This window comes from Syngnathus scovelli, chromosome 3, assembly GCF_024217435.2.
Source record: "Syngnathus scovelli strain Florida chromosome 3, RoL_Ssco_1.2, whole genome shotgun sequence".
Lineage (NCBI taxonomy): Eukaryota > Metazoa > Chordata > Actinopteri > Syngnathiformes > Syngnathidae > Syngnathus > Syngnathus scovelli.
In genome coordinates, this window is record NC_090849.1 from 22,676,691 (window position 1) to 22,691,357 (window position 14,667).

The 14,667-nt window shown below is 41.0% G+C and overlaps 1 protein-coding gene across 5 annotated transcripts in view; it reads right to left on the reverse strand.

The window, feature by feature from the left end:
• LOC125994407 (netrin receptor UNC5C) overlaps positions 1-14,667 on the reverse strand; it is a 143,840-nt gene that overhangs the window by 67,371 nt on the left and 61,802 nt on the right. Inside the window, exon 1 of one of the 5 annotated variants that reach the window (XM_049763743.2) lies at positions 6,908-7,346. The exons of the other annotated variants lie outside the window; for them this stretch is intronic. Within the exon in view, the coding sequence (XP_049619700.1) occupies positions 6,908-6,914 (7 nt within the window). The 5' untranslated portion in view covers positions 6,915-7,346. Of the gene's footprint in view, positions 1-6,907; positions 7,347-14,667 lie in introns of those variants that run through there. 5 annotated transcript variants of the gene reach the window in all.

Below are 14,667 nucleotides of genomic sequence, written 5' to 3' on the forward strand. Positions count from 1 at the left end.
TTGAATACTGCTCTCTGTCATTAAAGTTGAGAAAAAAAAAAGAAGGTGCAGATTCACCGTCACCATTTTGTAAAATCTGAAATTACCAAGCCATGCGTGACCTTTGGTGAGAGAAGAGGACAATTGGGACTGATTACCAGGGTCTTTTTAAAAAAAATAAATGTACTGTGTATAAATTAAGGGGAAGATATGACACTGGTTTCTGATAGAGTGCTAGATCAGCATCAAGGAATTCTGTTCCCGCCATTCGAGCTGACTTATTCTACCTCGAGGCCCTTGGAGGCCAGAGCAGAAGGATGAGACACAAATCAGAACAATGGATGACGGGAAGCAAAGAAAAGGTGATTTATGAAGGCAAAGGGGAACAGGCTGGCAATTATTGAGTTACGGGGAAATTCTTTGGGAAGAAAGAACATTTACATTATGTCCAAAATATGCAACTTATTCATGATAAAAATACAATTATTGTCTAGTTCCTGACTTCCCGTTCTTCACCTGACAATGTCGCACCTATCTGGGAAAAATCACACCAGGAAACATTTTAATTGAATTGATGAGATTGATAAACCATTCCAACACTACTGTTTTAAAACAAAAACTACAAGTAATTAATGACAACTTGTCACACTCAAACATAAGTGGAGCGACAAAACACTTGCTTGACATGTTAATGACAAGGTACAACACAAACACGGCCATTTTGTTGCATTGTCAAGAACACAATAGCAGCAGTCTACTGAAAGCCGTCAATTAGCAACAAAGGCAAAAGAAATCAAAATGAATTTAAGCCATTATTACAAACCACTAAACACAATAGGGAAAAAAATAACAATAAATTGCCATCACAAAATAGTCATTCATGGCCACAAAGTAGCTATGGCTCCATACTTGACACATGATTAGGCAATTTTAACCACATATTTTCTGAAACACTAAGATGGAGGCCCGGGCTATCGAAAATGCACGACAAACAGTATGATGGAAGTTTATTTTAGGCTGGGAATGCGAAGAGATGCTCGCGAGAAACTCTTTCAACGTGTAACTGTGCGGAATGGAGATGCTAATGACAAGTTAGCGCAACAAAGTGCGTAAAAAGCCGGAATGTCCACACGCATACTTTCCGTTAATTGTAATCTGTAATCATTTAAACACTTCAAAACAAATATGACTCCAAAACACATCAGTGGAGCGCATTTATGGAGACCCTCCCCATTGCATGTGTACCTTGTTAGGCTTTTGAGGATGCCGGGACGCTCCAGGGGGGTTTCCGCCAATGTTTGATGTCTAAGATGAGATGCTGCTAAACAAACAGCTCTAAAGGAGAAAGTGTTTACCAACAAAGAGAGGGATGACGCAGAACAGGAAGAGCATGGTGATATATTATTATAACGGTGATGGAAATTTTGATTCCATCGTATCAGGAGATATTCCAGATAATAGTCCTAATGTTCCTGGATTGCTATTCCTGCCCCTCACTTGTTGTTCTTGCTCCTGACCTGCTGTTCCTGACTTACTCTTCCTGTTTCTAACTTTCTATTCCACTATTCCAGTTCTTAACTTGCTGCTCCTGGCTTACGTTCTCATTTTCAACTTGCTATTTTGAGTCTTAAACTATCTCGGACTTGCTTGAGATCATCAGGACCTGATGTTTCTGATTCTGATTTGGTAGTCCAGTTTCTGGCTTGTGTTCTTGTTCCTGATTTGCTGATCCTGTTTCTGACTTGATTTAGCTGTTCCTGACAGGTCCTTTCTGTTCCTGATTTGCTCTTTCTGATTCTGACTTGGTAGTCCAGTTTCTGGCTTGTGTTCTTGTTCCTGATTTGCTGATCCTGTTTCGGACTTGATTTAGCTGTTCCTGGCATGTCCTTTCTGTTCCTGATTTGCTCTTTCTAATTCCTGAAGATTATTTTTGTGACTTGCTATTCCAGGTCCTGATCACTGTCTATTGCAGTTTCGGACTTTCTGTATTTCTGTTTCCGACTTTTCATTTTGCTGACTTGCTCTACCAATTCCTCTTAATGACTCCGACGTGCTTCCCCGGGTTTATTTTTCTTGTTTTCATTTTGCGGCTTTCGGACTTGCTATCCCAGTTCCAGTTATTCCCGTTTCCTACATACTAACCCCAAAGAGAGACATTTATTTGTGCAAATGCAATTTCTGGAATAAAATCATATTTTCCTCCGGGAAAGCGATCCCATTGTACCTTAAAAAACAGTGTCAGGTAATCCCTTGTTGTGGTTCATTACTTGGCAAAGGAGGATAAAAGCACCTCTGTGCGCCCCTCAGGACATTAAAAAGAAGTGGATTACTCGACCTGTAGTTGCAAGTAGAAAGAGATAAAAGAAATGCGAGATACAGCACAGTAAGCAAGTAATGCACCCAAGAATGACTCGAGTTTACTTTCTGCTGCGTAGTGAGGAGCTTGTTAATGCTTCACATTAAGTGAAAACGAGGGCGTTTGAAATATAATGCGGCGTGATAAACAAAATTTCTTATTAAGGACCAACGAGAGCATTTGGAATATAATGCGGCGAGATAAAACAAATTTGTTATTAAGGACGACGATGCATCGGTGTACGCTCTCATCAGACACAACGCTTTGTCAGTTCATTAAAATGCACAATGTTTTGATGTAAAATGGAAAATACTGAGCAAATGTGTCATTAGAGCCGCATGTAGTTAGCATGCAGTGGGAAAAAAAAATTCTCAGAATAACAAAGCACACCTGGCAAGCTGTTCAAACTTCCGTGTTTGGCCCACAAGCTCGCGTTTGGCTTCCTTTCGCACGCTTTTCCATCGCTCCCTTGCATAAATATTCAAATACTGGAGTGTGCCATTATATCATCAACAACCTCTTAGTGAAGTGCCAAGCGACCGGAACGGAGTGAAGGAACGAATGGAGTGCGAGGGGGGAGGAAGATGAAAGACGAGCATGAAGAGGCGAGAAGGTTTGGAGGACCGGGGCAAATGGTAAGAGCCGGCCGGGAAAAAAGGGCAAATAGAAAAAGATGGGTAGACAGTCTATATATATTTTTTTTTGAGAGAGAGAATAAATAAAGGTGGAGAAAGAAAGAAGAGAAAGAAGGGGAGAAAGAAGGTGAAGCGATAAGATGTAAGGCTGATGGTTAAGAATAAAGGAGAAGAAAGGCGAAAGCTGGAAGGGAATGGTTTACATATGCTAATTAAACGTCTGTTGTGACTCTTCTGACCTTTTCTTTCCTCCATTTAATTTTAGACATCATGTTTTTTTATTTATAATGAATAAAGTGTATGCAAATAATGTTGGCCCATATTTTGCACAGTCCCGTTTTTGGAGCTGTTCCTGACAAGGTCTTTTAGTTCATGCCTCTGACTTGCTGCCCTTGAGTGTCTGCGCCTGTTATTGACTTCCTTGACTTCCTGTTCCTGTCCTCGTCTTGGTGTTCCTGTTGCTGCAAATCGCTGACATGTTCCTGTCCTTGAATTCCTTCCCTGCTGTTCCTGACTTTTCCTTCCTTGACCTGCTGTTCCTGAAATATTCTTATTAAAGTGCTGCTCCAGTTCTTGATTAGCTTCACTGTGTCTAACTTCCTGTTCCTGACTTTGTGATCTCTATTGCGGTCCTTCTCTTAAATTTGCTGTTCCTGTCCCGCATTTGCAGTTCCTGTTCCTCTCTTCTGTCATTGTTGACTTCCAATAACAGTTCCCTCGTTTTTGTTTTCCCTGTTACTGTTTCTACGATCTCCCATCTGCGAGTGCCATTTAAAGCGACGGAACGCGATTTTCTCGTCTTGCTCTTTTTCTTCTATCTTTGACATGACGAATGCTAATCATGCTAGCTTTCGCCCCTCATGCAGCGGGCATCATTAAAAGCAGACTTCTCATCTCACGTCTGAGGCAAGTCGACGTCCGCTCGGCTCTCCCGTTTTATTTTTCGCAATTACAACACCGCGTCTCTCAAACTCCCACGTCGTAGCAGACCTTTCATTTCAGTATCCAGATATATTTTTTCCCTCTCAATTATTTCCTAATATACTTTTATTCAGCTGTTTGCAAAATTGGGTGCTGTTGAACTCATTTGGTCATCATCATGTTTTGCTTGCTGAGTTCTTGCTGGATCACATGCTACCCATCTCAAGATCTCTGCGGGCAACAGCCCAAACTTTCCATGATTCCGAGTTCCCCTCTCATCTTCCTTGGTAAAACGTGAATCCACTCCCACTCACAAACAATCACACGCACATATCGCCTACACGACCCATGCTGGTTGGGTGAGCCATCTGTTCATTTATTTCAGACAACAAACACACCTGACAGTACTGAGGAGCCGCTAAGTCCATTTCACTGTTCACTGAACAGCACAATTGAGTCGACTAGATGGAGGGATAAGCTGGAACAAAAACATAACGCACCCCGGGGAGGACGGTGTGACTGTGTGCGTGCGGAGAACCGCCATTCACGTCCAAAGCAATTTGTGCGACAATCACAAAAGTGTATCCCTCAGTCACCGCTGGATGTCATTGAACAAGATTCAATAATGCCACAAAAGTTTGCAACAATTTGGCAGGGGCTGAAGATACCAGACTACAAAATAGGGTGCTTGTAATGCTCGCCGTGATACAATACAGTTAAATAACAGCCAGACATCGGCGACAGCCGCTGACTCTCATCATAGAGTTTTAACCAACGCAAAGACAAAAGTATTGGGACACACAGGAGAAACACAAAGAGCTCACTGATGTTGCTGTCGATGTGTTTTTTGTCATGGCCCTGCATCAAACGCGTTCAGAATTTACGGGCCGCATTAATATTCTTTGGTAGGTGCTGCTGTTTTTGTAAACAACAGAGAGCAAAGGGATTCGGCAGTTACACCGGTGTGTCTTGCGCTGAGTTTATAATGGCTGCGAAAGGTGAGCTGTACGTATGGAAATCTGCACCCGCGAGACCACAAGGTCACGGGGGGGTCACGCGATAACTGTGGTGTGTGAGAGAGAGAGAGAGCGAGAGAGAGCGAGAGAGAACGAGAGAGAGCGAGAGAGAGAGAGACAGAGAGACAGAGACAGAGAGAGACAGAGAGAGAGAGAGAGAGACAGAGAGAGAGAGAGAGAGAGAGAGAAAGAGAGACTTGTAAACAATAGCCACACATGCCTTTTGTTTTGGATTCCATCTAATTAAACCAGTTTAGCCAGACTACCATTGTCCCAAAACTTTTGACTACGATGAATATCTCCTTTACAGTTATTTGCCACCATAGCTGACAAATCAAAAAGTTTTTCTTACCTGAGGATTTGGAAGGCGCAGGGAGGACAGGAAGCGGCGTCGGGCGGGCGATGATCAAAGAAGAAAACAGAAAGAGACAAGACAGCACTTTGTTAGATCATTAAACATGCTCGGAGCTCTCCGAAACAATTACACTTGCTCGGACATTTTTCTCATCAGCATGTGAGGCGAATAATTAACATCGGGTTTCAACGTTGACAAGGTTGTTTAATCTGTCATCTCGAGGGAGCATTATCGTGACTACAAAAAGAAAAAAAAAATGAATCTACAGGAATGCACTTAGTATGTGACAACATGTGGTGCACCATTTTTATTTCCTGCAAGCTACTGGTTAGAAGCTTTTGAATAAAAGCTTTTTCACAATTTTTGGAAGTTGTGAGATTTTTGGCCTTTTGTTCAGTGGCAAAGAACAAGGTAAAGTCTCGTTCGAACCAATCAGCATTGATGATTCACAGGACCTCGGCAATGGAGCATAATGACTACGCCTGGTCTGTGTCAAAAGTGTTCGTTTTGTTTCTGCTCGACCGAGTGTGAGACGTGAGGGATGATTTTCGCTCTTACAAATGCAGAGAAGTGCTCGCGGTTTATGAATTCAGGCTACCTCTGTGTGGAAAGTCTCGTAAGGCACACCATGTCATTAGTCTTAGTGTGTGTATGTGTGTGTGTATCTTATCACAAGCGTGGGTGTGTTTTACTGATGCCTTATCATGATCATCTCACAGGCCTTTGCTGTCCAGACATTTTAACAACGGCTTGCCTTGTCCGAGGTGCTGTGAAACGGTCGAGAGATGCAGATTATTTTCCCGCCAGGGGGTGACCAAAGTCTGGCATAGGGGGCCTGATTAGTTTTTTCTATTTCAAAAAGAACAATTTAGAATCTTTTTGAATGACATTATTTCAAGCATGTCCACGTAAAAGGTTAAAATCAACTACCGTATTTTCCGCACTATAAGGCGCACCGGATTATAAAGCGCATAGAATAAATAACTCAACCTTGCTCAAACGTTGATGCAATCACAATATAGTAACGCTCGAAAGAGTGAAAGCAATAACAAATATCAATAATTCAACGTTGCTCAAACGTTAATATCACACAAAATAAACACGTAAAGCTTACTTTAGCAAGTTAGTCCTCATCCACGAATCCATGTTGGTCCGTATATAAGGCACACTGGATTATAAATCGCACTGTTGGCTTTTGAGAAATTTGGAGGTTTTTAGGTGCGCCTTATAGTGCGGAAAATACGGTACATACAATTTTGAAATTTTTTTACTTTACGTGTGGAACTAACTTACAGTACATACACAATCTGTGAAATCCTTGTGGCATTTTGATTTTAATTTTAATCCTGACTCAATTCATTCCAAATAGGTTTACAGTTTTCTCTTAGAATTACTACAAATAAAAAAAAAAAGAAAATAGCGAAGAAGTGACCTCATCATGTATCCGATCTGCACTTTCCCCCCCACACACAGTTACCATGAAACAATTGATTTAAAAACGAGTGTAAACAGCAGCAATTCCAGCTAAGACGTCTGATCTTTAGAAATTACCAATAGCTTTTAACTCTGGGAGGAATGACAAAACATTCCCCCGAGATGCACACACAAACACACACACACACACGGAAACCAAGCTTGATTCCACCTGGCATTATGATGATAATCAGTCCGTGATTACTTCCTGATTTTGGAAACCTTTCAGCTGCTGTTGACCTAGCCCGAGTGGATTTGTGCTTTTAACCACTTCCTGTGGGAGTCAATTGGCTAGAAAAAAAAAATGGGTGGAGGGTAGAGGTAAGGGAGGGAGGGAGTTGATCTAAACAAGCAGGCTGAAAGGCCTTTTTGTTGCAGAGGTCATTAAGCGCAATCATGTTAGTTCCCATGTGTTCCATCACGGCATGCACGCACACACTCGGGAAAAGATACACACATATATACGCGTATGTATGAGGAATGTTGGGTGTTAGTGCCACTGTGTGAAAGCATGTGTTTGCAAGTGTGTGTGTGTGTTGTACGAAGTCGGGAGCCTGTGTCAACATGGGCTGTCACCCCTGCTTACAGTTAGCAAATGTTGACCTTAACACATAGAATTCATCAATATTTCATGTTTGAAAATGTCTTAGCTGTGTCAGAGGACACCTTGGCTGTCCAAAGATTGTATGGAATCGTGATTAAAAAATGGGAAAACAAATTTGAAACACTTTGACTATCAAATATTTTTAGAATTGATTAGTCTATCGTTTAGTCCGTCGATTAATCGGGTACAATTTTAATTGCATTAGTGTATTAAAAATGTTTTCCCTGATTTCTCTTCATGAGGCAATCATTTTTGTTTATTTGGTATTATTTAGTGATGACAAACACTTTGACTATCAAATATTTTTAGAATTGATTAGTCTATCGTTTAGTCCATCGATTAATCAGATACAATTTTAATTGTATTAGTGTATTAAAAATATGTTTTCCCTGATTACTCTTCATGAAGCAATCATCTTTGTTTATTTGGTATTATTTAGTGATGACAAACACTTTGACTATCAAATATTTTTAGAATTGATTAGTCTATCGTTTAGTCCATCGATTAATCGGATACAATTTTAATTGTATTAGTGTATTAAAAATATGTTTTCCCTGATTACTCTTCATGAAGCAATTTGTTTATTTGATATTATTTAGTGATGACAAACCAACTAAACAACAGTTAAGCAATATCAGACAAGTAGGACTGAAAAGACAGCTGTCTCAAACAAAAGCGTAACCTGCAGCAAAACAGAAGAACACATTCTGACTGAGGTCATAAAATCACAAACTTTGAGTAAAACCCAAAAAGTGGATACCAAAGAAAAAATGATTTAAAGCTCTTTGTTTTGATGGTTACTGCTTGATGTGTGTTAAAATAGGAGCTAATTGAAGGTTTAAAACTACATCACATGTTAGCATTGAGCTAGTGGACCTTTGCTGGACGAAATTATATGGCATGCTAGAACATTCTGGGTGTTTAAATACACATTACAATGTTTAATTGTCTTTGCTTTTATGTGTCAGTTTTACAGTAAATGTCAACTGGGAGTGGCAAACAACTTGAAGCTGGCACACTTTGACAAAGCAAGCGAGATAGTCTCCTTCTGTCCGTTCCCTCAAAGCCATGTTCTACCATAGTGTCCCGAAAAAAAAAAATCCCTCTATATTCTTGGTTTTGGTCGAGAAATTCTAAATGGCACAGCACATTACTTTTCTAGCAAATTAGCTAACACACCGCTGATGGTTGTGTTACGTTAGCACTAGCATCCAAGCTAACAATACTGTACAGAGGCTTCCAATGAATATAAATAAATGACGAGAAAAATGTGTCTGTTGTGGTGCTAATGTCTGGGCAACACTTCCTGTGTGCGGGTCTTGAGGTCATTACAAAAAGATAAATTGCCCCCCTGCCACTCAGTAAAAGGTTAAAGTGGTCTGTAATTTTGCAAAGGGATGGACTGGAACGCTTTGTGTTGTTTGTGCATTTTTGTTGTTTGTGTGGGTGTGTGTAAGTGGTCAACAATGCTGTAAAGCTGCTGGGAAAGTGCTTCCAGTAAGACAGCTGATGACTCTCACGGAGACGGACGGACGGACGGGCCAGCCAGTGTGTTATTGTGTGTCGTAGAACCATGTGTGTGTCTGTGAGGAAGGAGGAAGACCCCCGCTGCTGGGACTCTTTTCTGTCTTGTCACAGGTCAGCAAAGACACACACACTTTATTACGGGAGTCACAATGTACGCACAAATCAGTGCATGGAACTCTTTTGTAAAACCATATGGTAGCGATTGCTACACAAATGTATTGTTAAATTCAATCAACGAAAGAAAAATGGTACAAATCTATCGTTTAACTTAATCAAAACTACACGTAATGAAAAATAAAAGTATTCAATTTGTATTTCTGTATATATCTTCTTTGTGGAACTAAAGATGTTTTTTCTTTGTCGTAATCAATAGCAACAATATTTTTGTTCTTTCAACAGACGTTAGCGTGAATTTTGAAAAACATTTGGTACAGCATCGTTTAGTCCCACCCGTAATGACACGGGTGGTCTTGCACTCAAACAAGCCCACACCCTGCGGAACTATTTTGACGCCACTTCCCATGATACTTTTACAACTCCACCATCCATCACTCATTAAAATGAGCTGGACACAGAACAGCTGTCTGTCGTATTCCCACGTTTAAAAAAAAAAAAAAAGTACTCTCACCCCCCCCTCAGGAGTGGAGTCCAACGAGTGATAGCCGTCATTATGCGATGACTCATCAATCACCAAGTCATATTTTTCCGCTGCTATTTTGTGTTATCAAGAACGTTGATAACACTTATGCAACACACACACACACACTTTCAATGCTCCTTTTTGCACAGTGTGTTATACGTATCAGACATCCATTCAGCGCTTGGACAAAAGAGTCTGAAAGTCAAGTTTTCAAGGTTTCTGCTTTAAAAGATGTCACAATCCTTCACTGAACCAACGCAAAAGTCATCCGGCATTAACAGGAAATACATATTGCTAATCTACCAAGCCCTTTTTACCCGCTTGACATCCTTGATTTTATCCTTGAATCGTATCGCACCCCACGCATCGAGATACGCATCGAATCGCCAGATATAAATCGCTTTGACGCCGATGATTTGTTGTTTCTTATATTTGTGGATTAGGAGCGATTTTACCTGTTGGTGCATATTGATAAACATGACAAAGGTCATTTTAAAAATGACATCCTCGAATCGTCCTGCTTGTATCGATAATCGTATCCAATCGTCTATTGTGAACCGATAGAAACACCTACAACTTACTGAACTTTCCTTCTCACACTATATAGCGACCCATTAAATGGACTTTCCTGTATTTTCATTAGGATAACAGAAATCAGACATTATAAAAAAGCAAATTTAAGCACTTTCCTCTAAAAGTCAATGTCGAGGTCATTGCAGTGCCTCAGAAGCTACAAAAAAAAAAATAGATATCAGATACTGCTTCCTCACGGGGCCCGCCACTCGCCGTCTTAGTGAATCTTATTAGCCATTAAAGAGCCGAGAAGTTGTCTGCAAGGGGCCGCTAACCGAGATGATTAACAGTTTAAAGTCTCATTTAACACGCGCAGATAGCTGCGGTCATGGCACTCTCCTCCATCAGCGGCCCTGGGCTCCCGAGCCGCACCGCCGCCACCATATGAACTTCACTTTAATAGATGTATTAATATAACCAATGGGCTTTAGCGAGCATGAAATTATCTTTGAAGGATGAATTAAAGCCTTATTGATTGTCTGCGAGGTGTCGGCAGACCGCGCCGGAGACTCGCCGAGATCGCCGATAAATGACCATCACGTTGTTACTGTGTCATTTCGGGACAAATATTTATCTTGTGCATCCTTAATCGCGAAGAACGGCAAATAACTACCGTGGATGAGTAAGCACGACCGAAGAAGGTGTTTACATCATAGTGAGAAGTAATACATGCAAAAAAAATCTCAATTTTTCTGATAAATGTTTCATACTAGGAGACTTTTTATGTATATTTGTGAGTTAAGAGTCACTCCAGTGAAATATACACAAATGGAAACATTCAAATATGAATATGTTTAATAAACTACATTCGATTATAGTGTATTACATTGTGTTATTTTCAAAGTGGCAACTTTTCTGCCCACAGACAAAAACAATAACAAGCATGTTATTAAATCAATATATCCACGGCAGATTTTCTGATGTATTGGACATGAATACGTTTCACCAGGCAAGAACAAAGACATAACTCGAATATATGCTACTGATCAAATAAGACACCCTGGAAATCACCATTTGCATACTTGTTGAATAACGACATTCCGCCGCCTTAAGTGAGAACTGAGCGGGAGCGGGCACTTTTGATGTGCAACACGCTTGAATATTGTTCCCTTTATGACGAAAGGCTAAAAATAGATCAAGACCTGCTTTCATCCTCAATACACAGAAAAAGAGCATAAGTCCTACCTATATTCACATCATATTTCTTTTTACTATTACTTCCATTGGATTTTACATCAAGCTTTGTGAGAACTCGACAAAAGTCTTGCCACTAACTTTGATCCAATTACAATTTGGCGGGATTGTCAATCATGACAGGATGCACCAAAACTTCTCAAAAGTCCTAAAATTATCAGCAGGTCAACCATTTTGATTAAAAGCAGTGATTTTGGCGTCCAAGGGAATTCAACTTGGCTGAATCATGGCTACCAAAAACGTGGATCAAGTGGAGCAAAGAGTTTGAAATTTGGTTTAAAATTTGAAATTGCGTCCAAACACCAAATTTGATTTAAAATTTCAAACTCGAGAGCGTCCAAACACCAAATTTGACTCGGCTTGTCCAAAGTAATCCAACCAAATGAGCCCAAATTGGATTCAATGATACTTGACACATAATTTAGCCAAATGAGCATAAATGGAAATGAGTGACACTTGACATGTGGGCCCTTAGAAGCTCTGACGGGGGATTTTACCTCTTATGTGTCGACAGAGAGTTTGATAGCTCGCCATGAGATATTTTTGTTCAAAGTGTCGTCAACCTCACCACTCAAATGAGTCTAAATCGCACGACGTAATAAAGTAGGTGGAGAAAATCATAATTCACCATGCGGCATTTTGGCCAAAAGTATTTTTTGTTAACCAACCCAACATCTTGGGAGAGTTTTGCGGTCTACCCCCGAACGTTTTTGGATGTCCAAATTTAAGGTCTGCATTTGTTGTTAAGACAAACAAAATCCTAATCTGGTAAATTTAACCATTTGTGTATTTTGTTGTTGTTGTTGCTGCATTTGTAGTTACCAGATTTCAGACAGACAAAATCTTAATCTGGTAAATTAAATAAAATATAATGTTTTTGTGTTCCCTCATCTTCCTTCTTGAGCCTCACCTTAGTCTGCCTCTCCGCCAGCCACCCACCGGCTTAAATCTTTGTTTAACATGAGCCCAGCCCGTCTAAACCCACGTTCTCTTTGCAAGGGACGGACGGGGAGGAAAACAACGTTAACAGGCAGAAAAGTTAAACAAAAGCCAGAGTGACGCACAAACACAGACCGGCCCGGCAGCAATCATAGAGGGCTCCATAGGAGGTAAGGTCAGAGGTCAAGTGTTAGAGTGCAGCCAACAAACGCATTCACGGCGCCTCCTTTCAGTCTTTAGGCGCAAATCCAGACAATGGTGCCATTCAACGGATTTGGTTTCACCTGTCTCTGGCATTGGGGGGGGAGAATTTTTCACTCATCTCCCTAAATCAAGTCCATACTTGTGGTGATTTTTACAAATTCAAGAAAGAGACCGAGAGAGCCATCATCCCGATAGAAACTGAAAAAAAAAAGGAATTCAGTGGAATGAGGCGGGCGGAGTTGCGACAAAACGGCAGGGGGTAACGAATAACGTTCAGGGTGCGGGTGACAAGTGTGTCATAGGACTTGAAGTGAGCGTGGAGGGAGGGGGAGTCAGGAATGGGACGTTTGAAGACAAGCGGTGTCCCTCGGTGATGCCACCACATCAGATGAAGGCGGAGGGAGAGCGGCGACGGAAGAGAGCAACCAGGATGGGATGAGAGGAGGTTGGAAGTAGGCCTCGGCACCCTGCTGCGACCACATCAGTCAACACACGCACATACACACACATAGTCGGGATGTGCCCCTCCCATTGCGCTAATGAGCTATTTACACACATAGTTGACAGGGCGGCGTGCACCGGGGAGATCACTCTGCGACAAATACAGAAAACTTCCATAGGGAAAAAAAATAAAAAATAAAATTCCTATATCTGGACTTTCAAATAGTGTGTGAAATCTGTTGGTGGGCTTCAAATGATATGTATCTAGGCTGCCAGCGTCTTTTCAAAGCACACACACACAATATCGACGTAGCATGGAAATAAACAGTAATTCTTTTTATTTGATCAACTACCGTATTTTCCGCACTATAAGGCACACCTAGGAACCTCCAATTTTCTCAAAAGCCGACAGTGCGCCTTATAATCCAGTGCGCCTTATATATGGACCAATATGGATTCGTAGATGAGGACTAATTTATTAAAGTAAGCTTTACGTTTTTATTTTGTGTTGTGTGATATTAACGTTTGAGCAATGTTGAGTTATTTATTCTATGCGCCTTATAATCCAGTGCGCCTTATATAAGGACAAAGTTTTAAAATGGGCCATTCATTCAAGGTGCGCCTTATAACCCGCTGCGCCTTATAGTGCGGAAAATACGGTAGCTTTTTGTTCCGAAACAATATAAAGCTAACTGGCTTGACATTCATATTTTAATAGAGGTGTGCCTAATAATGTGGCCGGTGCATCCATCACCTTCCATGTCCGTACGCTATGTATACATGTAAAGTACATTACTTGAAGAACATCTGTGTGAATAAAAGATGTGTTGTGTGCACTGGAACATAAAAATGGCCTTCATAATTCATATGAGCGTGCTGTCAGACACACGGGGGTGACAAAGTGACCAAGCCATGTCACGCTCGGCTGTTGTTGACACGGTGTTTGCCACCAGGTAGGACGCCTGGCCCCCGTGCGCATTTAATGACGCGTAACGTGTACTTTCGTATCACATAAAAAAAAAAAACTCGAGACATTTTTACAACAAGGTCAATTGAGCTTTAGTAGAGTAGCATTAAGGTCAGTGGCGCCGCCCTAGTGTCACATTGAAAAGTGACAAAAATGCGGATGCACAAAACCCAGTCAAAAAATATTTATTTATTCATAAATGTATTTTATTCTAAAGCCTTTGACTTCGATTCACTTTAACTTGAAGAAAAGCAGCGAGACAGTGAAAGAGAAAGCAACACAAAGAGTGAGTGACTTTGACAAATGACTGCTCTGAAACACTTTTACAGCGCTCGGCGAGGCTGCAAGGACAGTCAGACCTACTGCCTCTGTCTATCTGCTGTGTGTGTGTGTGTGCGTGTGTGTGTGTGTGTGTGTGTGTGTGTGTGTGTGCGCATGTGTGTGTCCTGATATAAGGTGAAGCATCCAGTCAGCAACATGACAAACCAATCAAGTGGGGGGGGGGGCGGTGAGAGGTTGACAGGACCACACACACACACATACACACACACACACACACACAAGAACCCACAACACAACTAAAATTGCATAGCACATGGAATGCAGTCCACACATTCTTTTGACAAACACAACATCTGCCGTAACGCGAAACAAAAGTGATGACAAATTTCCAATCGTTGACTTGTATGAAAGCTGGAACCTGTAACTAAATTTTTAATGTAATTTTGAAAGTGGATGGAAAAACAATTATTTTCATTCCAGCATTCATTAGAGCAGGTACAGTTTCTCGCATATAGATTTATCGATAGCAGGCTTCCACAAATTCATTTTGGTAATCACTAA